The sequence below is a fragment of the Nomascus leucogenys genome, chromosome 9 (genome assembly GCF_006542625.1).
Source record: "Nomascus leucogenys isolate Asia chromosome 9, Asia_NLE_v1, whole genome shotgun sequence".
Classification (NCBI taxonomy): Eukaryota; Metazoa; Chordata; class Mammalia; order Primates; family Hylobatidae; genus Nomascus; species Nomascus leucogenys.
In genome coordinates, this window is record NC_044389.1 from 58,622,556 (window position 1) to 58,646,230 (window position 23,675).

General features: G+C 40.8%; 1 protein-coding gene and 1 pseudogene across 2 annotated transcripts in view; one reads left to right on the forward strand and one right to left on the reverse strand.

Annotated features, from left to right (window-relative positions):
• The window catches only part of USO1 (USO1 vesicle transport factor), a 94,561-nt gene extending 92,944 nt beyond the window's left edge, over positions 1-1,617 (forward strand). For both annotated transcript variants that reach the window (XM_030818995.1, XM_030818996.1), the window contains 2 exons: positions 185-400; positions 1,234-1,617. In XM_030818995.1, coding sequence (XP_030674855.1) covers positions 185-400; positions 1,234-1,323 — 306 coding nt within the window. In that variant the 3' untranslated portion in view covers positions 1,324-1,617. The remainder of the gene's footprint in view (positions 1-184; positions 401-1,233) is intronic.
• A 16,095-nt stretch (positions 1,618-17,712) lies between these two features.
• LOC115836849 lies at positions 17,713-17,828 on the reverse strand (annotated as a pseudogene).
• Positions 17,829-23,675: the final 5,847 nt, after the last annotated feature.

The window sequence follows — 23,675 nt, forward strand, 5'->3', positions numbered from 1 at the left end:
TTTTGATGAACAGTCTAACAAATTCATGTTAGTGTGTGTGTTAAACCTCCTGTACCCTTAACCTCCACCCCTAAATTCCTTAGGTTGAACAAGTACAGTGATTTTTCATAGAAACTATTTGTTAAAAACTCTAGGAAAGTGAGTGCTAATTTTAGATTCCTGCCTTTCACCTTTCTTTTCCTAGAATGAAATTAAAGCTCTGTCTGAGGAAAGAACTGCCATTAAAGAGCAGCTGGATTCATCTAATAGTACCATTGCCATTTTACAAACTGAGAAAGACAAACTAGAGTTGGAAATTACAGATTCTAAAAAAGAACAAGATGATCTCTTGGTGCTCTTGGCCGATCAAGATCAGAAAATACTGTCATTGAAGAATAAACTCAAGGATCTTGGTCATCCAGTAAGATTAAAATGTCTCCAAAAATGATTCGTATTATGTTTTAGTGTAATGCATTTAAAAGATTTTTAATGTAGCATGGAAAAGTTGTGCCTATATTATAGGAATGGATATGTGGGTTCATGAATATGGTACCATCCATACTGTTTTCACTGTTTTCATTGAATTTACTTAATACACAGATTAGGTTCGGTTTTCAGTACTTATAGACTATTTTCTTTTGGACCTTAAGCCTGGAAAGTGAATTGATTTGATTGGTAACAAGACTGTTGTCACCCAAGCGTGTCATTATCTTTTGCCATGTTTGGTTCAGATTTGTGTGTAAAGAGGTGTAGCCATTTATCAGCAAAGTTAGCTGATATATCTCATTCGTATTAGAAATGACAGAGAGCCTTGGGCATCAAATCAAAGAAATCAGATGGCTTATAGTCTACTGTAGTTACTAGAATACGAAACTTGTCTGGGCACAGTGCTCACACCTGTAATCCTAGCATTTTGGGAGGCTGAGGCGGGCAGATCACCTGAGGTCAGGGGTTCGAGACCAGCCTGGCCAACATGGTGAAACCCCGTCTCTACTAAAAATACAAAAATTAGCAGGGCGCTTGGTGGCAGGCACCTGTAATCCCAGCTACTCGGGAGGCTGAGACAGGAGAATCGCTTGAACTTGGCAGGCAGAGGTTGCAGTGAGCCGAGATCACACCATTGCAGTCCATGCTGGGTGACGAGCAAAACTCCATCTCAGAAAAAAAACAAAAATTATCAGTAATATATATTGTTAAATGTTGAATGTGACATGAACAGATTTTCACAATATTAAATACGTCTTTTTCCTCTAGGTTGAAGAAGAGGATGAACTTGAATCTGGAGACCAAGAGGATGAGGATGATGAAAGTGAAGATCCTGGCAAGGACCTAGATCATATCTAGCTTTCAAATCTCTTTCAAATCTCAAATAGAGATTATATCATAACTCTGAAGATGGAATCTAAACTTTGGTTTACCTCCACGGAAAATAAAGATTTAGAAACCAGGTCGAAAACATTCACTATTAAGACTATTGATATATTTTTGTAATGTTGCCACCCATGTTGAAAACCTTAAAACTGAATTTATGTAGAACACACATCTTTTATTTAAATCCATCTTTTATTTAAATCTGAACTGTCCCAAAATATAATTTGCAAAGAGCTTCAAACACCAAAAATATACCATTTTAAGGCATGTGGTGGCAGTGCTATTTGCCTTAGTTCATTGGTTGTTTACTTTGCAAAATTTGTGACTTTTAAGTACTAACACATTTGATTGAATGTGTATTGAATCGGAATTATTATTTCTAAATTCAGCATTTGAGTCCTTAGTTGATGATTTTCTTTTAAAGAAATTAGTTTATTTAAAAGCAAGATAGCCTGGGCTGGGAGTGCATATCATCAGCCCTCCATCTAATGTGATTGCTAAGATGTGCAGGATAGGACAGCTTAGAATGAGTGCCTTGACACCTACATATGGCTGCATTCCATACCTCAGTGAAGAAGCCGAAGGATGCTGACACACAGTGATGTGGAGGGCATTCCGAAGAAACTTTTGCAACAGTGTATTAATGTGATTGGTTTTCGTTTTGTTTTAAGCTAAACATCTAAAACAAATTTCAGGCCGGGCGCGGTGGCTCACGCTTGTAATCCCAGCACTTTGGGAGGCCGAGGCGGGCGGATCACGAGGTCAGGAGATCAAGACCACGGTGAAACCCTGTCTCTACTAAAAATATAAAAAAATAAGCCGGGCGTGGTGGCGGGCGCCTGTAGTCCCAGCTACTCGGAGAGGCTGAGGCAGGAGAATGGCGTGAACCCAGGAGGCGGAGCTTGCAGTGAGCCGAGATCGCGCCACTGCACTCCAGCCTGGGCGGCAGAGCGAGAATCCGCCTCAAAAAAAAAAAAAAAAAAAAAAAAACAAATTTCAAGTTAACAGTTCATACAACTCAGATTTAGTATTATTGTTTATCATAAAACATATTCCTAGTTTTAAAAAGACCCAAACTATGATTAATATAATTTATTGGCATTTTTGCTGAATAGGTTTAAGTCAGATAATAGATTTTAAAAAAGCAAATGAGGCAATGTGTCAAACTTTAATGTTTCATAATAAAAATAGATACGTTCACTTAATCCTTGGTCATGGTTCCCTTTTTTTAAATCTTAAAAGTATTTTATTCTTAATAAAAGATGAGGCAAGTGAAAATGATGAGGTAACTTTTCTTATTAGGGGTACACAACTATAACTGAATGTTAAAAACAATCTTCTTTAAAACCAATGATTGTGATTCCCTAAGATTGGAGGGGGTTAGAAGTAGAGAAGTAGAAGAGGTTGGAAAAGGGTTTGGATGTTTTTAAATTCAGCACTGGAGTTCTTGGCAATGATTTCCTGTTAAAGAAGTGAGTTTACTTAAAGACAAGATAGCCTGGGCTAGAAAATAACGTATTTATCTGCCTTCTGGGGTCAGGAATAGGACACAACTCTTGAAAGAGAAGGAAGGTCACTGTCTTGATGAAGGAGACAGCTGTGTGTTACAGAGCGCTCGTGAATGCTGCACTGTGCCCATGTTCCACCACTACTGCCATCCTAAGGTGGCACTTGCCATCAGAGAAAGAACTAGATTACTATCACCAGACCAGCTCAGATAGGTGAGGTCTTCCTAAAGTTGACACCACATAATGAACCATGAGTTAATGACTACCTTTCAGGCTAATGTACAGTTAAAGAAAAATGGATCAGGAGTGAGAATTTGTAAATACAGAATACCAAAGATCTTCATTAAGAAACATCAGAATCAGTGCTGCTGTGCTGAACTCAGTCACTCAGGATGGCTTGTAGTAGGGAAGACAGGAAGCCTCATAGCTGCACAGTTCAGCCCAGAGCCAAAGGGACATCTTCCCAACCCCAGCTGTAATTTTTTGCTGGTGAGCATCCTAAAGTGGTCTCTCTGTCTCCAGTCCGGTTGTTACCTCTCCTACCCCACGCTCCCACCATTCTCCATCTTCACCACAGTGAGCTATGGCAGGTGCCAACGGTTTGGAGTCCTTAGTACAGTAGATAAGATTCTTACCCCTAAGGTGTTGGTATTGAGAAATGGAGCCCTTGGAAGACGATACGGTCTTGGGAACAGAGGTCTCAATAATGGGATTAGTGCCCTTATGAAAGAGGCCCTGAGGAGACACCTTGCCCTTCCGCCATGTGCGAGTAGAGTAAGAAGATGCTGTCTATGAGGAAGTGGGCCTTGACCAGACAGCACATCTGCCAATGCCTTGATCTTGGACTTCCCAACCTCCAGAATTGGGATAAGTAAATTTCTGTTGTTTATAAACCACCTGATCTATGGTATTTTGTTACAGCATTCCAAACAGACATGACAGATGACATAAATTCTGCTTTCTCCTTTCTCAGTTTGCTTTTGCACATGCACTTTCCTCTGGGTCAGCCCACGGCAACAGTAGTGGAGCAATAATCGTAAAGCATGAAACCATATTTGTCCTTATGATTTGAAACTTATTCAAGTGTAGTTTATACCTCTAGCACCTCCAAAAGAAGAGTACCCAAAGTTACTAAAAGAGGTAAAGTGACAGCTCACATTTTAATGGGTTGAGTTACTGGTCTGAAATTATGCTGATAGAAGAATCAAACCCTTATGTTTCATAGTTTTGTTACAGCCAGTTAAGGGTCTCATGATGCTCATCAGAACTAGTAATCTTCACTGGTATAGCAAAACGTATTAAATCATTCAACTATAGGCATTGGGAATATAATGGTGAAAAAGACAAAGTCCCTTTCCTCATATAACTTACATTCTAGAGTGTAAACAAACAAGCAAGAATAAATCTAATAAAAATTCTACACCTTTACTTTGTTTCCCCCCACCTTTTTTTTGTTTTTTTTTTTTGAGACAGAGTCTTGCTCTGTCACCCAGGCTGGAGTGCAGTGGGGCATTCTCGGCTCACTGCAACCTCCGCTTGCTGGGTTCAAGCAATTCTCCTGCCTCAGCCTCCCCGAGTAGCTGGGACTACGGGTGCCTGCCACCCCGTCTGGCTAAGTTTTGTATTTTTAGTAAAGACAGGGTTTCTCCACGTTGGCCAGTCTGGTCTCAAACTCCTGACGTCAGGTGATCCACCTGCCTCGGCCTCCTAGTGCTGGGATTATAGGCATGAGGCACCACACCCAGCCCTCGCCCCACTTTTTAACTTGTTTATATCTTACTGTACTGTCTATGTCTTGGAAAGTTGTAGTTACTATTTTTGATAGGTTCATCATTTAGTCTTCCTACTTAGAATAAGAGTGGTCTATGCAGCACAGTTACAGTGTTAGAAGATTCTGTGTTTGTGTACTCACCTTCAGGTGGTTACTTACTGCTCAGGAACATCCTTTTCTTTCGGACTGAAGTTCTCCCTTTGGCATTTCTTGTGGGACAGATCTGGTGTTGATGAAATCCCTCAGCTTTTGTTTGTCTTGGAAATTATTTTCCTTTCATGTCTGAGGGATATTTTCACTGGATTTACTATTCTAGAGCAAAAGGCTTTTTTCCTTCAGCACTTCAGAAGGTGGTGTGTCATGTCACTCTTGGTCACAGGCCACAATCAAGGTATCAGCCAGGCTGTGGACTCATCTGCAGACCCAACTGGGAGAGAATCTGCTCCACAAATTCACTGAGGTTGTTAGCAAAATTCATTTTCTTATAGCAGTAAAACTGAGGGCTTTAGTTTTTTGCTGGCTGTTGACTGAAGTGTGCCTTCAGCTACTAATGGCCCTAGAACCCCTAGTTCTTTGCCTAATGGGCTTCCTCAGCATGCTCACTTGCTTCATGAAGGTAGCAAGACTGAGTCTCATATAATGTAACGTGATCACGGGGGTGACATCCATCACCTTGCCATATGATGTAACACAATCATAGGAGAGATTGCCCATCACTTTTGCCATATTTTATTGGTTAGAAGCCAGTCAGGTCCTACCCACAGTCAGGATAGGGCATCACACAAACGCACGGCTACCCGAATATAGAGATCATTAAGTTGCCACATACTTTTATTTTCTTGAACCTAATTGTTAGTCTCAAGATGTTTTCAAAATAACAGGGGTAGGGGGAACTGGGGAGGTACAGTTGGAAGGGGATAATACGTTAACAGCAAAGGTTTGTGTGAAACCCCACCCACCTTATTTAGTTTCAGACTGAGATCCTTGCAAATGGACAACTAAATAGGTCAAAGTACGTATCACCTTAGTCAATAAGACGTAACAATGGCTAGGCGTGGTTGCTCAGACCTGTAATCCCAGCACTTTGGGAGGCCAGGCGGGCAGATCACTTGAGGTCAGGAGTTTGAGACCAGCCTGGCCAATGTAGTGAAACCCCATCTCTACTAAAAATACAAAAATCAGCCAGGTATAGTGGTGTGTGCCTGTAGTCCCAGCCACTGGGGAGGCTGAGACACAAGAATTGCTTGAACCCGGGAGATGGAGTTTGCAGTGAGCCAAGATCATGCCACTGCATCCAGCCTGAGCAACAGAGCAAGACTGTCTTTAAAAACAAAAAAAAAAACAAAAACAGAGAGAGAAATGTAACAGTATAAAGAGAGAGATGTAATAGTGTAAAGCTGTCAACCGCAATCTAGATATTAGTCTCTTACAAATTTGCATGTTCAGGTCAGTTCTCTGACCTTCATTTCCACTTGTCTCTAGTATCTCAGAAATCTCACATGTGTGTTAAAAATCAAATTCATGTTCCTCTCCTCCCCATATCTGGTCCTCTCTTATGCATATCTCAGTAATTTGGCACCATCTTTTATCCAATTGCACAAACAGGACAGCTCAGACTCATCTTTAATAACTACCTCAGTTGTGGTCTGAGTGCCTAAAAAGTTCTCATATTTGTCCATCTTCTGTCTGCCTGGTATTCTCTCCTGGCTCTTAAGCACTTGCTCTAACTGAAAGGGCCGCTTGGCAAGAAACTGGGGCAACCTCCCACCAACAGTCAGCAAGTAACTGAGGCCCTCAGTCCAGCCGCTCAGAAAGAACTTCAACCTGCCCAACAACCACTAACGGAGCTTGGAAGTGGTTCCTGCCCCAGCTGAACATGAGCTGACTGTAGCCCTGGCTGACACCTTGATTGTGTAGTTTTATGAGAGACCCTGAAGCAGAGGGCCTAGCAAAGCCATGCCAAATTTCTGACCCACAGACACTGGGAGATGGTAAGTGTGTGTTGTTTTAAGCCACTTAGTTTGGGGATAATTTATTCTGCAGCAATGAATAACAAATATATAGGAGGTGGTAGTACATAGTACCTAGTTATCTTCTTTTTTTAATCGTTTTTAATTTTTTTTTTTTAGAGACAGGAGTCTCATATGTTGCCCAGGCTGGTCTCAAACTCCTGGGCTCAAGCAATCCACCTGCCTCAGCCTCCCAAAGTGTTGGAAGGCAGTGAGCCACTGCACCCTGCCCCCTTTCTTTTTAATGTCTCTTTCACAATTTTGGTAGTTTTTACCACTACAAATTTCTACCTTATGTGTTGGGATGGAATCTGCTTTCCTGTGGCTCTATTTGTTGATTGTAGTTTGCTTGCTTATGATCCTGCAGTCTTAAGCAGCAAGCAGGTATCCCCTGTGCCGGCTCTCTAGGCAATCTTTCCTGCTTTTTCAAGTGTTCCTTGGTGGTTCCTTGAATAAACTCTGTCTGTGTACATTGTACCCAGATTGAGCAGGAAAAGACAATCACCTCCACGTTCTGAATACTTTCCTTGTCTGAAAGCCACTTACTCCATGTGAAGCAAGGCTGGTAAGGTGCTCAGTAAATGTTGGCTGTTAAAATCATGTTTTCAGGCCACGTGCAGTGGCTCATGCCTGTAATCCCAGCATTTTGGGAGGCCGAGGCGAGTGGATCACCCTAAGGTCAGGAGTTTGAGACCAGCCTGGCCAACATGGAAACCCTGTCCCTGCTACAAATTTAAAAATTAGCCAGGTGTGGTGGCGTGCACCTGTAATCCCAGCTACTCAGGAGGCTGAGGCAGGAGAATCGCTTGAACTCAGAAAGCGGAGGTTGCAGTGAGCCGCGATGGCGCCATTGCACTCCAGCCTGGGCGACGAGCAAAACTCCATCTCAAAAAAAAAAAAAAAAAAAAAAATCATGTTTTCAATGTAGTCCAACATTTTCGTAGCTTTTTAGGAGACACTGTAGCGTTACAGACTTGTTGCCTGCTTATTTTCCACAAGTGCTGTTGTTAAGCAGTTTTGTATTTGAGCAGCTGTTCTTTTTGACTCCCAAGGACGCTCCGGTTTAAATTTCAACTTGTAAAGTTCCCTGCATTGCTGCAGCCTTTCAGGCTCTTTTTTATATTCTGATTTTTATCATAAACACTTAATATTCTCCATCTCTGAAGAAAAAAACTGGTGGAGGAATTGTTTTACCCTGTGGACCTCACCATGTTATTGCCACAATTCAATATGCTCATGCAGTGGAAAACTCATAAAATTTCAGGATTTTTTATTTAAGATCAGTTATAACACATTATATAATTGAGATTGCTTATGGATTAGAAGTGCTATTAGATATCTAATAAAGATACAGAATAAACATATAATAAAGATAATAGGATTCTGAACCTCGTTTAATATATCTCAATAACTTTAAAATTTTCTAATCTTATATAATTGGTATTTTTCTTGTTAATAAATACAAAGCATCTAGTGTTGAAAAAGTACACAAAGTACTTTTGCAAAGTATGTTGCAAAAGTAAGACATTAATTTGTGTTAAATCATATCTCTCAAAACTTTCATACTAAGACAAGTAAATGAATACATTATGACAAAAATTATGTAGATATTAAATTGAAAGCAGTATCTTCCTTGTTCAAGTTTTGATATGAGCATATCCTTATTCTGTTTGGTCATTTTTGAAGGGTGTTAACAATGTGCTGCCATTTCAGTGACAAATTTCTCATATCAAAGCACTCTTTCTCCCAATTTAATAATCTTGAGTCATGGTAACAATCAGTATTCAAAGGAAAAAAGTTTTGAGTTAAAAGATTTTAATATTTAAGGTAACTTGGGTTATAAGTAACAGAAAACCTAATTCAGGATAAGTGAGACTAGAATACCTCCCGTGAGATATATTGCTGTCAGAGAGAGTTGAGAAATGAGCCAATAATTGGAGTAGGATGTGGGGTCAAGAGGGAGACATATTTTAAAATAGGAAATACTAAAGGAAATACACTGATGGAAATGGTTGGCTAGAAAAGAGGAGGTGTTTACAGTGCTAGAGCCATCCTTGGGGATAAGGTCTAAAGCACAGTGGCAAGGGAAACCTTGGATTGGTGTATAAACAATATATCTATAGTAACAGGAGAGAAGGTGGAGAATATGGATTAAAAAGGAAATTGATGGGTCTGTGGTGGTGGGAATGTGTCAAAATTTTATCTCATTGCTTCCATTTTCTAATTTAAACAGGAAGCAAGATACCCATTGAAAGTAAGAACTGGGGAAGAAATTTGATGAAAGTGGAGAAATTATAAAGATAGCTGTCTTACAGTGGAGTGTGGGAAACTGAATGGGCCAGGAAAATGTAGTTCCAAGCATCACCTTCAGACACAAAAATGTGCAGAGGAGTGAGACTTTATCGTCTGTGTCTCTTTTTGAGGGCTGGAAATCTTTTCTTGAAGCTTCCAGCCGACTGCCTATCATTAAGGGTTAACATCTCTGAACACGTTTAGGTCTACCTGGGAAGGTGACCTTGGGTCTGCCTTCTCACACACTTTTCCCTTGGTAACTACCAAGTTAAGCTAGTTGAGGAATGCTTTGTGCTAGGAATTGACTACCTGCCTTGTTTGCTGTGAAATCCCCTATCTGTGGATCTGCACATGAACTGGGAGAGCTATGAGTTGGCACCCAGACAGACAACTGATGAGAGACCTACCAAGTGAAGCCAGGCACTTCAATCTTCCTCAGGAGCTATACACACCCCAGAAAGGTGGTGGAGGCCAAGAAAATGTATACATAGTAGTCTCTGAGCCTCCAGATGACATGAAGATACTATGTACTCCGTATTCCTGTATTGTATCACTCTATAAAGTTAAAAAATGAAGTATTAGAATGAAGTCTGTTATATCATATGAGTTTTACTGGCAACCAAAACCTGTGACTGGTGCTGATAGGGACAGAATTGTATTTGAAGCAGGATTGGCATTTAAATCCTCAGTTTGTATCTTCCTGTTTTATGGTCATAATTGGCTCACAGACCCATTTACTGGCAAACCTATTACTGTCAAAGGAAATGAAACCACCATGATTGCCTTGACTAATTGCAGTTAGTCGCTCACACTCCTGGCGTGTAGTAGGTGAGTGGGCAGCACCTCTTGAAGCACACTTCTCGGGGTGGGTGATAGATACATAAACAAAACAAGGGTTATGTTAGGAAGAAGGAAACCCAAACCCTTGCTCCTACACTTTTAAATTTCTGAGCAAATTACAAAACCTCTAAGAATCTTAGTTTCTTCTTGGAGCCAATTATACCTACCTAATAGGGTTATTGTGAAGATTAAAATTTTAAATTTCTTTTTTTTTTTTTTTTTTTGAGACGGAAGCTCTGTCGTCCAGGCTGGAGTGCAGTGGCGCGATCTCGGCTCATTGCAAGCTCCACCTCCCAGGTTCGCGCCATTCTCCTGCCTCAGCCTCCCGAGTAGCTGGGACTACAGGCGCCGGCCACCACGCCCGGCTAATTTGTTGTATTTTTAGTAGAGATGGGGTTTCACCATGTTAACCAGGATGGTCTCGATCTCCTGACTCGTGATCTGCCCGCCTCGGCCTCCCAAAGTGCTGGGGATTACAGACGTGAGCCACCACGTCTGGCCTGAGAGTGGCTTTCACCATGTTGGCCAGGTTGGTCTCGAACTCCTGACCTCAAGTAATCCACCTGCCTTGGCCTCCCGAAGGGCTGGGATTACAGGCATGAGCCACCACGCCCGGCCTTAAAGTTTTAATACACAATAAAAGTCTGCTTAGGCTGAGTTATGCTGTAGAAACAAACAAGTCTCAAATTTCAGTGGCTTACCCAAAGGTACTTCTTGTACACATTCATATCTTTGGCATGCCAGCTGTGGCTCTGCTCCAAATCTTCATTTCAAGACCAACACTGAAGAAGCAGCTTCTGGCCGGGTCCAGTGCCTCATGCCTGTAATCCCAGCACTTTGGGAAGGTGAGGCAGGTGGATAGCTTGAGCCCAGGAATTGGAGACCAGCCTGGCCAACATGGCAAAACCCCCATCTCTACAAAAAAAAAAATACAAAAATCAGCCAGGAGTGGTGGCACATGCCGATAGTCCCAACTACTCAGGAGGCTAAGGTGGGAGGATCACTTGGGACCAGGAGGCAGAGATTGCAGTGAGCAGAGATCGTGCCGTTACATTCCAGCCTGGGCAACAGAGAGAAACCCTGTCTCAAAAAAAAGCAGCAACCTCTCTCTGGGAAAGGCAGGTCTTGTGACAGAGGCAAACGAGAGATGGCAGAATCTCACAGTGGCATTTATAACTTCTGCTTTGAAGTGGCAACATTTCCATTCACACGTCATTGGCCAAAGCAAGTCATGTCCAAACTAGTATCAATGCAAAGCATAATCCCATAAGGACACATCTGACATGGAGGGGCAGTGAAAATGTCAACAGTAATATAATCTATGAGAGGATACAGAAGCATAACCAGTAAATGTTAGTGTCCTTCCCTTTCCTCTTTTCCCTTACTGGGTACCCCTGAGAAACACAAGTGTACAGCATGGAGAGGCTGTGTGATGTCATAATTAAGAGTGTAGATTCTGAGAACAGACTGCCTGAGTTCAAATGCTAACTCTGCCATTTTCTAGCTGTGTGGCTTTTGGCAAGTTATTTAACCTCTCCATGCCTCAACTTCTTAATGTAAAATGGCAGTAATAATAATACAAATGCCACAGAGCTGTGGATGAAATGAGCCCATGTAAGTAAAGTGCATAGTACATGGTGAGTCCTATATGAAAGTGTTAACTTTGTTATTGCTCTTGTCATTATTGAAGGAAACCTGGCGGGAAGTCAAAAGACCTAATATAAAATCTCAGCATTATAATTTTTTTTTTTTTTAAGGTGGAGTCTTGCTCTGTCGCCCAGGCTGAAGTGCAATGGCGTGATCTTGGCTCACTGCAACCTCCTGCTGGGTTCAAGCGGTTCTCCTGCCTCAGCCTCCGGAGTAGCTGGGATTACAGGCGCGTGCCACCATGCCCAGCTAATTTTTTTTTGTATTTTTAGTAGAGATGGGATTTCACCATATTGGTCAGGCTGGTCTCGAACTCCTGACCTTGTGATCCGCCCACCTTGGCCTCCCAAAGTGCTGGGATTACAGGTGTGAGCCAGCGTGCCCAGCTGCATTATAATTCTAATAGTGACTTTGAGCAAGTTACATAATTTCTGCAAACCGCTTATTCCTTTGTCTGTAAAATTGCAATAACACTCATTTCTGGAGAGGCCACTTAGGACAATGGTTAAAAGCATGGACTGTGGAGCTGGACTACCTTGGATCAAATTCCAACTCCACCACTTTCAAACTGTGTGACTTTGGGCAAATTACTTCAATTTTATTATCCATAACACAGGGACAATCATCATACCTTACCTTCATAGGAATAGTATGAGAATTAAGTGGATTAACAGTTGACATATAACATTGTTAGAATAGTGCCTGGTGCTTAACAAAGGTTCATTAACTGTTTGGCACACAGAGGAAGTCCTTCATAAGTGTTAACTATTCTCACAGGCTATGAGGGGATTGGCTGTGTGAACAGGCATGAAAATGCTTTATGAAAAGCAGTGGTCAAATATGGAGACTCAGGAATCTGCAGTGTAGAAGTCTATGGCTATGTCGTTAGGCTTAACCAGGCTTAGCATGTTCAGCCAGTGGCAAGCACTTTCTTCTGGAAGCCTTTCCGGTGCAGAGGGACCTCCTTAACTGCTTCCTTTAGTGGGGATGGGCCCTGGCTGCTGTGCTTGTACCTTATAACTTGTAGAAGCAAAAGCTGATACTTTACCCTGTTTCCAACATGATTGAGCACTTTACAAATCAAATTCAGGACAAACAAAGCTTTGCACCCTGAGATAAACCAAAACCACCCCGACTAGTTCCGATCTCCAAAATAAGAAAACCTTGACTTATTTCTTGTAAACCTAAACTCCCTAACCAAAATAATTTTACCCCCGATTTTTGCTAAGGAATGTCTGAAGACACATCATAACCTTTGTGAAAAGGCTAATCATGTGGGAATGGTGCTGTTTCCCCACCACAAGCTGGCCAATGTAACTATTATAATCTTGGTAACTTTGAGGGTTTGTTTTTCCTTTAAATGTTTGTTTGGGGCCGGTCATGGTGACTCATGCCTGTAATCCCAGCACTTTGGGAAGCCAAGGCAGGCTGATCACTTGAGGTCAGGAATTCAAGACCAGCCTGGCCAACATGGCAAAACCCTGTCTCTACTGACAGTACAAAAATTAGCCAGGTGTGGTGGGGCATGCCTGTAGTCTCAGCTACTTAGGAGGCTGAGGCAAGAGGATTGCTTGAGCCCAGGATTTTGAGGTTACAGTGAGCCATGGTCATGTCACTGCACTCCAGCCTGGAAAACAGCGTGAGACCTTGTCTAAAAAAAAAAAAAATATATATATATATATATATACACACACATAATATATGTTTTTGTCTTCTAATTTGAAAAGTCTGTTTTTCCAAAGTCTAACTCCCTCTTTCTTTGTAATTAAACTGTATCTTTCGTTTTCTACAATGTTTCTATCTTGGCTATAATTGACGAGACTAGGGGAATTCATATCTGTATTCTTTTTCAGTCCGGTCTGGCTTCTTTAACCGGGAAGATGTGAGCTGAGAGCTGTGGAGTAGATGTCTTCACCAGATGAGTACACAGAGAGGTAGAGAATATGTATCTGCACAGTAGGATGAAGCAGAGACAAGGTGGGATGGGAGAGAGACATGGGCTGCAGGACAACCCTACCATCAATATCCCCAACAGTCGCCATCCTATCCCACTTATTTATTCACTTGGTAACACTAATTACTCTCTAAAAATACTTGACTATTTATTTATTGGTGTCTCTACACCCACAGGAATGAATGTAAGTGCTATGAGGGCAGGAAGATTGTCTTTCTTACCACTGAATTCCTAGGACCTCAATCTGTGCCTGGTATATAGTGGGCACTCCATAAACACTGGCCGAATAAATGAATGCTATTTACTTGTTCACAATTGTAGGGGAGGAAAAAATTATGTTCCTTCTATCCATCTTAAATTCATTGGCTGAGGCCCCAGTAAATTAGACTGAATAAAGATAGACTCATAAGAGAGAAGTATGCAAATTGATTTAATACAAAATGTACATGTTGTGGGAGCCTTCATAAGGAAATGGAGACCCAAAGAAATGGTGAAACTGAGCTTGATGAAGAGTGGAAAATTGTGGGAAAATGTGATAGGACAAAAAGGGGTATGAGCTAAGAGTGGTAAACTGGGGCAAGGCACATTCATTCGGGTTCCTCTCAGCAGTCTTCCGTCTTGGGAGATAAGGATGCTCCTTTTCTGCAAATAGAGGGAGGACACCTCTCACATGAGGGTCTTGTAAGCTGTTTCAAAGGAAGCTCAGAGAGTCCTTCCAGCACCTTCCGTTTCTCAAATCCCTCACCTTAAAATATTCAGTATGCCAACGTGCCATATTTTGGGGTAGTATATTCTGAGCCCTCCATAATCAAATTAAAATTTGGAGAGCTTCTGTCCTATTGTTTCAAAGATCTTGTTACCTGCTTTGAGTTATTGCAAATTTAACAGAATTAGGGATATGAAGTCTGAGACTTTAAAAATGATGAGACTTTACTACATGGAATGAGTTTTAATGGAGCATCCCTTCAAGACAGCTAATAATGTGTGAAACCTCACCAACCATCATGCAGAATGATCTAGGATGATTTCTCCCAACCACTCCCATGGATTATAATGAGGAGCCCTCAAAATAAGGAGAGAGGGCTGTCATGGTTTTTTCCTGTCTTTGTTATGAAATCCAAAGGCACATGATTGCTTGGTTTTATGTGTGACTTTTATGGAACATTATTTATCCAGAAGTTTCCTTCAAATTGCCTTTACCTTCCAGAATAGTCAAAGGAATGCCCTTTATAAGCAGACAATTAACATAGGCATTTTGTGCAATTTATAGTAATAGACTAAAATGTTTCTCATATTATCCACCAAGTTCCTGTTCTTGATAAATCTGTTTTGATCACACTAAATATTTTTTCTTTTTTCTTCTTTTTTTTTTTTGTTGTTGTTATTTTTGAAATGGAGTTTCACTCTTGTTGCCCAGGTTGGAGTGCAATGGCACGATCTCAGTTCACCACAACCTCCACCTCCCAGGGTCAAACAATTCTCCTGCCTCAGCCTCCTGAGTAGCTGGGATTACAGGCATGCGCCACCATGCCCAGCTAATTTTGTAGAGACGGGGTTTCTCCATGTTGGCCAGGCTGGTCTTGAACTCCTGACCTCAGGTGATCCACCCACCTCGGCCTCCCAAAGTGCTGGGATTATAGGCCTGAGCCACCACGCCCAGACAAATATTTTTTTCTAGCTAGGTATTTAATCTTTGTTAATATGGAGATAAGCAATTTCCCATCTTAATTAAGGAGTAATGTGGATCTGTATGGTTCATTTTTGTTTGCTCTTCTCTAAATGAGAAATTTTTCTATGGGCTAAAATACCATTTAGTGAATTTAAGCACTATCAACATTTTAAAATAAATGTATTTATTGTGCCCATTTGTTTCCAGAGTTTCCTTGTTTTTGAGTTCTTTTTTCCCCGTCTGTGTGTGTGTGTGTGTGTGTGTGCGCATGTGTGTTAAAGATACAAATAAACCACTTGTGAGGATACCATTGTTTTTAAAGAACTTATTTTCAAATGATGCAGCAGTATCTTCGACAATGTTTTATAAGCCCTTCTGATCTATATTTAGCTTTGTAGAAAATGTGTTCGTAATGAGGAAGGCTCAAGGTGCAGAATATGGGAGGGCAGTGATAGCTGTGTCCTGTCTTCACTATAAAACCAAGGATCCTTGGTTTAAGTGTTCCACTGTATTTACATTTATTTGGGCAGAGAAATATTTGCCATGGCCAGGCATGGTGGCTCACGCCTGTAATCCAAGCATTTCAGGAGGCCAAAGTGGGAGGATCACTTGAGCCTAGGAGTTTGAGTCCAGCCTGGGCAACATAGTAAGATCGTGTCTCTTACAAAAAAAAAAAAAAAAAAATTAGCTAGCTAGGTGTGGTGACTCATCTGTAGTCCTAGCTACTTGGGAGGCTGAGGTAGGAGGATCACTTGAGTTCAAGAGTTTGAGGCTGAAGTGAGCTATGATTGAGCCACTGTACTCCAGCCTGGATAACACAGACCCAGGCCCTATCTCTTAAAAAAAAAAAAAAAAAAAAATATATATATATATATATATATATATATATATATACACATATATATATATACATATATACATTTCTTTTTATTTTAAAAATAGAAACATTTTCCTTAGTTCCTCTTTTATGTAAATTACTTTGAGTTGTGCTCTCCATATTTTTTCTTTATTCTATTGGGACTCAGAACAATGAATCCAAAATGAAGGCCTCAGAAGTAGCTTCAGAAGCAAAAACTTTTCTCTGACCTTCTGCCCTCCTGTCTCTCAGTCCCATTATCCCCCAAAGCTAGTGCTAGAAACTAGAATCCCTCTTTCCCAAGGCAAGTCATAGAAACCAGAACACCTTTTCACTCTTAACTTTCCCTTTGCCTGTCTGTGTAAAACCTAGCCATAAAGAAATTATCTGGCCAGGTGCGGTGGCTCGCGCCTATAATCCCAGCACTTTGGGAGGCTGAGGTGGGCAGATCACCTGAGGTCAGGAGTTCGAGACCAGCCTGGCCAATATGGCGAAACCCCGTCTCTACTAAAAATACAAAACATTAGCCAGGTGTGGTGGTGGGTGCCTGTAATCCCAGCTACTCAGGAGGCTGAGACAAGAGAATCACTTGAACCGGGGAGGCGGAGGTTGCAGTGAGCCAAGATTGTGCCATTGCACTCCAGCCTGGGCAACAAGAACGAAACTCTGCCTCAAAAAAAAAAAAAAAAAAAAAAGAAAAAGAAAAAGGAAGAGAAATTATCTGACCTACTTCATTTGACTGTAGGTCACAAGACCCCCATTCCAGAGAGGGTTCTGCCCCGTACCCAGAAGGAAGGAATGTAGGAATGCTGCTCAGAGAAGCCAAGAAAAATCTAGACAGACAGCCCTTGCTGAGTTTCCACTCAGTCTAGTAGCATGCTCTTTTGTCCAATCATATTTCTTCACGTTGCTCCATACTTTGTTGAATGTAAGCATAAAAATGGTCGCTGTATCTATGGGTCTTCGTTCTAAAGGCTCCTGTGCACATGTTAATAATAAATTTATATGCCTTTTCTCCTATTAATCTGGCTCTTGTCCATGATTTTTTCAGAGAACCTCCAGAGGGTAATGGGGAAATTTTCCCTCAGCCGTGACAATTCTTCTAACTTTGAGTAGTTTTGTATAATGCCTACACTTCTGTGATAGTTTTGTATTTTGTCTCTTGTTTTGGTTAAGAAAGGCAGTTACTTTTATTCAAATTGATTTGAAAGCATTCTAAGAAGTGATTTGTGGAACCTTGAATGAAAATGGACCCATTGTCAGTCACTGTTTTTGAGTGTTTTAGTACAGCCTGTTACATAATAATTGAGTCATCATTCCACCAATCTGATTCTTTATCATTCTCTGTGTTTTAAAAACAGGGCTTTGGTCTTCATTTTCTATCTTTCCTACTTTATATAATTGAAATTGCTTCACTGATTAAATTAATATTATCAAGTGAGAGAATTGTATGTCTACACGAGTAAAAAGTCTTAGTCATTGTCAAAAGAATGTTAGAATAGACAATGACCTTGGAAAATTGTTGTATTATAGATATCTGCACATTGAACTCTATTCCTCTTATTAAGGAAGTACAGATGGAGAAGTTTATCTATTCGGTGTTTATTACTGCATTAAAGTCTCACCAAGTACCTATTGACTCTGTCTAAATTATAATAATTTTTTTTAAAGGCATGAAATATAAATGTCTCCACTTGGGCACAAGCACATCCAATTGCCTTTAATGGAGATAAAATAACCATCAGGATCTTTTCCAAGCCCTTGAGTATTAGATGAAAATTTTTATAATTAGAGTGTGCAACAATGGCTTTTAGTTTTGAAGTCTTTGCAGCCATATATTTGACTTTATTTATTTATTGGTTGTGAGACAAGGTCTCACTCTGATAAGAACAGATACTACACTTGATCTTAGCCAAAAGGCCAAGAAGCGATAGGGTCTCACTCTGTCACTGGGAGTGCAGTGGCACAATAACAGCTCACTGCAGCCTCAACCTCTGGGCTCAGGTGATCCTCCCACCTCAGCCTCCCAAGTAGCTGGGACTACATGCACACCGCACCAAGTGCAGTCAATTTTTCTATTTTTTGTAGAAATCGGGTTTTTCATGTTGCCCAGTCTGGTCTCGAACCCATGAGCTCAAGCAATTCTTCTGCCTTGGCCTCCCAAAGTGCTGGGATTACAAGCATGAGCCACTGTACCAGACATATTTATATTTGTTATATATTAAAAAACTTTTTTTTGTAGAGATGGGAGTCTCACTCACTATGTTGCCCAGGCTGATCCTGAACTCCTGGGCTCAACAACCCTCCTGTTTCAGCCTCCTAAAGTCATTTGACTTTAAACAGCCAATTACTTTCTTCAGTGGCAGATTAGATCATTTCGGTGTGTTTCTTGTAACAGTATGAAGTTTTTGCTTGGTTTTCAGCAGAATTCATTTATTCTAGGTCTTTTTGATGACTTGCCTTGGCCAGGATTGGTTAGCAGATTTTACCTGTATGACAACTTGGTGCACTGGTGCAATTTGGTTGAGATGATGAGACCACATTTTGCTCAGTGGGGCAAGATGTCCTGCTCCCTTAGTGATATCTGCCACGGGAAAGAGAATGGATATTGGTGATGGGTTGTACATCTGCCATCAAGTAAGCACAGTGAAGCCTTTAGGCAACCTTTGCAAACCATTGAGTTACCTTTAATGCTGTCTCATTTTTCGGATGAATTTAAGTGAATAATGATGCCAAAGCATCTCACGGGAAAAAAAAACATGAATAAAAAGCATTGCTCTAAATGTAACATTATCAAAACCAGTGGTTAAAGCAATATATAGTACTCTTGTTTTTGATACCAGTCTTGTGAATAAGGTATTCTGGAAGCACAGCTGTCTTTTGTTCCTGAAGCCATATCAGGATTCAGCAGGAAAGAGCACCAAGATCAATTGGCAATGTTTATCCTGATCAAGCATGGGCACTGATGGCAGGTATGCCACCTATTTTGACATAAATTCTAGATATATGGTAGACCTGTACTATGTCATATCTATGTCTATGTTTATATCTATATCTATACAATGTCTATAACTATCGATCTGTTTGGAAAGAGCAAGAACTGGTTCTTTTTGGGGTTCACTCCTATATCCCCATACAGTCAAACAATAAATATGTATTGAATAAATCACTTGTGCAAATTCTAAAATTCACATATGACCCTGTATTTTATCATATCCCCCATAGAATAGGCAAGAACCAGAGAAAAATATTGTTGAGCCCAGGAGCCCAAGCTATATGATCAACTGGAAAGACTCAGTAGGTAATTTGTTCCTAGAAAGCAGCCTATGGCAACACATGATTGAAATTTCCACCTTGATAAAATCACAAATTACTACATGTCAGAGATTTCTAGTTTGCTTGTAAACAATGAGAGCCGTGATAATAAATCCAAGATTTTCACCCTGAGGTACCCTATCAGCAAACGAGTAAATGCCATTCATTCTTCTGGGAGGCCTTGCCAAGAAAAGTCATTGCCTAACAAAAATATGCAGGAGTCTCACATTTCGTCTTAAAATTTCATGTGAATTTTGGATTTTATGCCACAATACATATTTATTATAATATTAACGTTAAACTGCCAGTTAAATTTCTTAAATTTTTCTAAAAAATTTTGAAAACACTGATAGTCCCAGAAGATGTATCATGTTTAGCTTGTGGCTTGGCATATCATCAAGTCCAAGGAGCACGTGACAGATGAGAAAGGTGAGTGTAATCCATGGAACTTGGTCAGTGCAGTAGGTTGAATTGTGTCCGCCCAAAAGATATACACAAGCTCGGCCGGGCATGGTGGCTCACACCTGTAATCCCAGCACTGTGGGAGGTCAAGGCAGGCGGATCACCTGAGGTCAGGAGTTTGAGACTAGGCTGGCCAACATGGTGAAATCCCATCTCTACTAAAAGTACAAAAATTAGCCAGGCATGATGGCAGGTGCCTGTAATCCCAGCTACTCGGGAGGCTGAGGCAGGAGAATTGCCTGAACCTGGGAAGCAGAGGTTGCAGTGAGACGAGATTGCGCCACTGCACTACAGCCTGGGTGACAGAGCAAGACTCTGTCTCAAAAAGAAAAAAAAAAAAGATATGCATAAGCTCTAGCTATCCCACTCCCCTTTCTGTGAATGTGACCTTATTTGGATATAGGGGTCTTTGCAGATATAATTAAGTTGAGGATCTCAAAATGAGATAATGCTGGATTTAATCCAATGAGAGAGATCTAAGACCCAAAGAAACAGGGGAGACAGTCCTATGAAGAAGGAGGCTGCTATGGTTTGGAAGTGGTTTGTCCCCACTAAAACTCCGTTGAAATTTGATCCCCAGTGTGGCAGTACTGGGAGACGGGAAGTGTTTGGGTCATGGGAGCAGATCTCTCATGAATAGGTTAATGCCCTCCCCGTGGAGAGAGTTCTCATTCTTGTGGGACTGGATTAATTACTGAAGAGCAGGTTGTTATAGAAGTGAGTTCAGCCTCCTAGACTCTCTCTCTTGCTTCCTCTCTCACCATGTGATCTTTTGGCACACACCCGCCTCCCCTTCCTCTTTCTTCCGTGAGGTGAAGTGGTGTGGGACCCTGACCAGTTGCAGCTACCCAATCTTGAACTTCCCAGCCTACGAAACTGTGAGCTAAATAAGCCTCTTTTCTTTATAAGTCACCCAGTCTAAAGTGTTCTGTTATAGCAACAAAAATAATGGACTAAGAAAATGGTAGGGGACGCCCTGGCTTGGTGGCTCACGCCTGTAATCCCAGCACTTTGGGAGGCCAAGGCAGGCGGATCACATGAGGTCAGGAGTTCGAGACCAGCCTTACCAACATGGTGAAGCCCCATCTCTACTAAAAATACAAAAATTAGCTGGGCTTGGTGGCACGCACCTATAATCCCAGCTCCTTAGGAGGCTGAGGCAGGAGAATTTCTTGAACTCAGGAGGCAGAGGTTGCAATGAGCTGAGACTGTGCCACTGCACTCCAGCCTGGGTGACAGAGCAAGACTCTGTCTGGAAAAAAAAAAAAGTGAAAATGGCAGGGGTTGAAGTTATGATCCCACAAGCCAAGGAGCTTCAAGAGCCACAAGAAGCAGAAAGGATTCTCCTTGCAGCTTCTGGTGGCTGGAAGGATTCTCCCCTAGAGCCTTCGGAGGGAGCATGGCCCTGCTGACACCTTGATTTCTGAATTGTGGCCTCTGAAAGTACAAAACAATCATCTTTTGTTTTAAGCCACCAAGTTTGTGGTTACTTCAGCCCTGGAAAATTAATACACTTAGGAATTGCAAAAATTACAGTTCCAAAGATAATACTTCCAATACTTGAATCCTGCTCTGGCCATATAGTTCAAAGTCATTTTTAACCATTGCTCTCAGACAAAGTGGCAAAGCCACAACTAATCTTAAATCCAATGTCTGATCAGCTTTGCTAACTACCCTCACAGTAGCTTGGCAAAGTAAACCTTTATCTTCAGACCATTAGAAGCATTTTTACTAGATTCAGGTGACATAAAAATGTACAAATTTGGATAAATACCAAGGAAAATATCTTTGTCTACAAAAATTCAATTATTTGTGCCTCAAAGTATTAATACTTTGGTCTGAACTTCAGTTCTCTAACTGGCCTCACTGAACATTGGTCTGTAATGTTCACCTCTTGTCTATTGCCATTTTGTAAAAGTATCTAGAGGGTTTTTTTAAAAAAAATAGTTGTGAAGAAAGATTGCCAGAATATACATTTTAATATTTTGTAAAGTATTTTTAAATAACTTAAAGGCATGAACTCTTCTGGTATTGTCAACTGTGACTTGGAAAATAAATTCAGCATATATTTAGACCATACTACTAGACAATTTAGTCACATCCATCTATATAATTAGAAGACCAGGAAAATGGGGCATTCTCACAGTATATATTAAAAATTGTGAAAAATGTTTCACAAAATGCTAGGAAATTAAGTCATTTTATACATGACTGACAAGAGAAAATTGATTAGAAAACAAAACCAAAATAAACAATGTTTATTTTATTTTATTTTATTTTGAGAGGATCTCACTATGTTGCCCAGACTGGAGTACGGTGGCATGATCTCAGCTCACTGCAACCTCCACCTCCCAGGCTCAAGCCATCATCCTCCCACCTCAGCCTCTCAAGTAGCTGGGACTAGAGCCACCTGCCACACGCCCAGCTAATTTTTGTATTTTTTGTAGAGACAAGATTTTGCCATATTGCCTAGGCTGTTCTTGAACTCCAAGTTCAAGCAATCCACCCTCCTTGGCCTCCCAAAGTGCTGGGATTACTGGCATGAGCCACCACACCCAGCCACCAGCAGTGTTTACGATGCCAAAAGTGACATTAATTTCTGGCCGTATAAAGATTAAAAACATTATTATGTCACTTAGCAGATTCAGAGCTTGGTTTCCCATGACTTTCAGTTAGGTAATCTTTTAAATCTGGTCCATCATTGTTTGAGAGATAGAGCAAGCTTTCTTTGAATGTGAGAATATCTTTGCCTAAAATTACTCCCACTTCTGAATCTCACAATACTACATTAAAAAACAAAATATCAGTGAATTTAATTTAAGGAACTAACTGACATGTATTAGCAATTCATGAATCAGGCAGCATCCTGTTTATAAACTAGAGGGAGCTCCCTTGGGCATGGCAGAACAGTTGGTTTTTATAAGATAGCTTGAGCAAGAACAAGGGAACAGCATAGGGCAAAAAGTGACATTAGGTTACTACTTCAGGTTACTTTCCTTGATGGGTTAAAGCAGAGGGGGCTTCCTTATCATGTCTGCTCAGGTTAACTGGGTCCTTTACAAGTGGTTGCTGTGAATCTCTTTGGTTTTTGGGAAAACTACCTATTTGGAAATTGTTCTGTTTTTTAAAGTTTCAGTTTGATTGTGTGGTGCTTGACGTGAGTGACTCCATTTTGGTTTGATTGTTGGGGCCGAGTGCAGGAGCTCAGTCAAAAACAGTGGGCTCCCTTAAATTTTATTTACCACTGAATTCAATCCTTTCTATTTTACTCTCTTTCAAGTATCTTCTTCTAAATTTCCTAAAAGGGTGGAGGAGTTTATAAAGTTGCTATCCCCTAAGTACAGAGAAGGAAACTGTATTAAAAATGGCTCCAACAAGGGGTTACTTCTCAAATCACAAGGCATCTCCCACTTCAGAATTTTTGTTTCACAACTAAAAAGAATTGTTTTACCCTGGTTACTCATGTACTCTTGCTACATTGTTCTTCAAGCGAAAACTCTGAATTTGAGGTTGCTGCCCTTGAGTGGCTTCTTTAGCCCAATGACATAAATTTACTGGGTAAATAAAATAGAATTTTAGGAATCTGTTCTTACGATATACCAAACAACTTCTAAAGTGCTACTTTTCCTAATAGCAAACAGCAGCTACAGTTTCAGGTTAAAATTGCATTGTTTAAGCCAAGCACCATTACAAGGTTTGTGGAACAAGGAACAGATTCGATTTGTTATTTAAATTATAAAGATAGAAGCAAATAGAAGTGTGTTTCTGATTGTAGGAAAAGATATTCTATTAGAATTTCATAAAGGAAGTTGACACCATTAACCCATTTGTTTTTACCAGGATGTCAATGTCGAAAAGCAGGTTATTTAATTCTGCTATTTAAAAGTGGCTACGGACCAGGCTCGATGGCTCACGCCTGTAATCCCAGCACTTTGGGAGGCTGAGGCAGGCGGATCACCTGAGGTTGGGAGTTCGAGACCAGCCTGACCAACATGGAGAAAC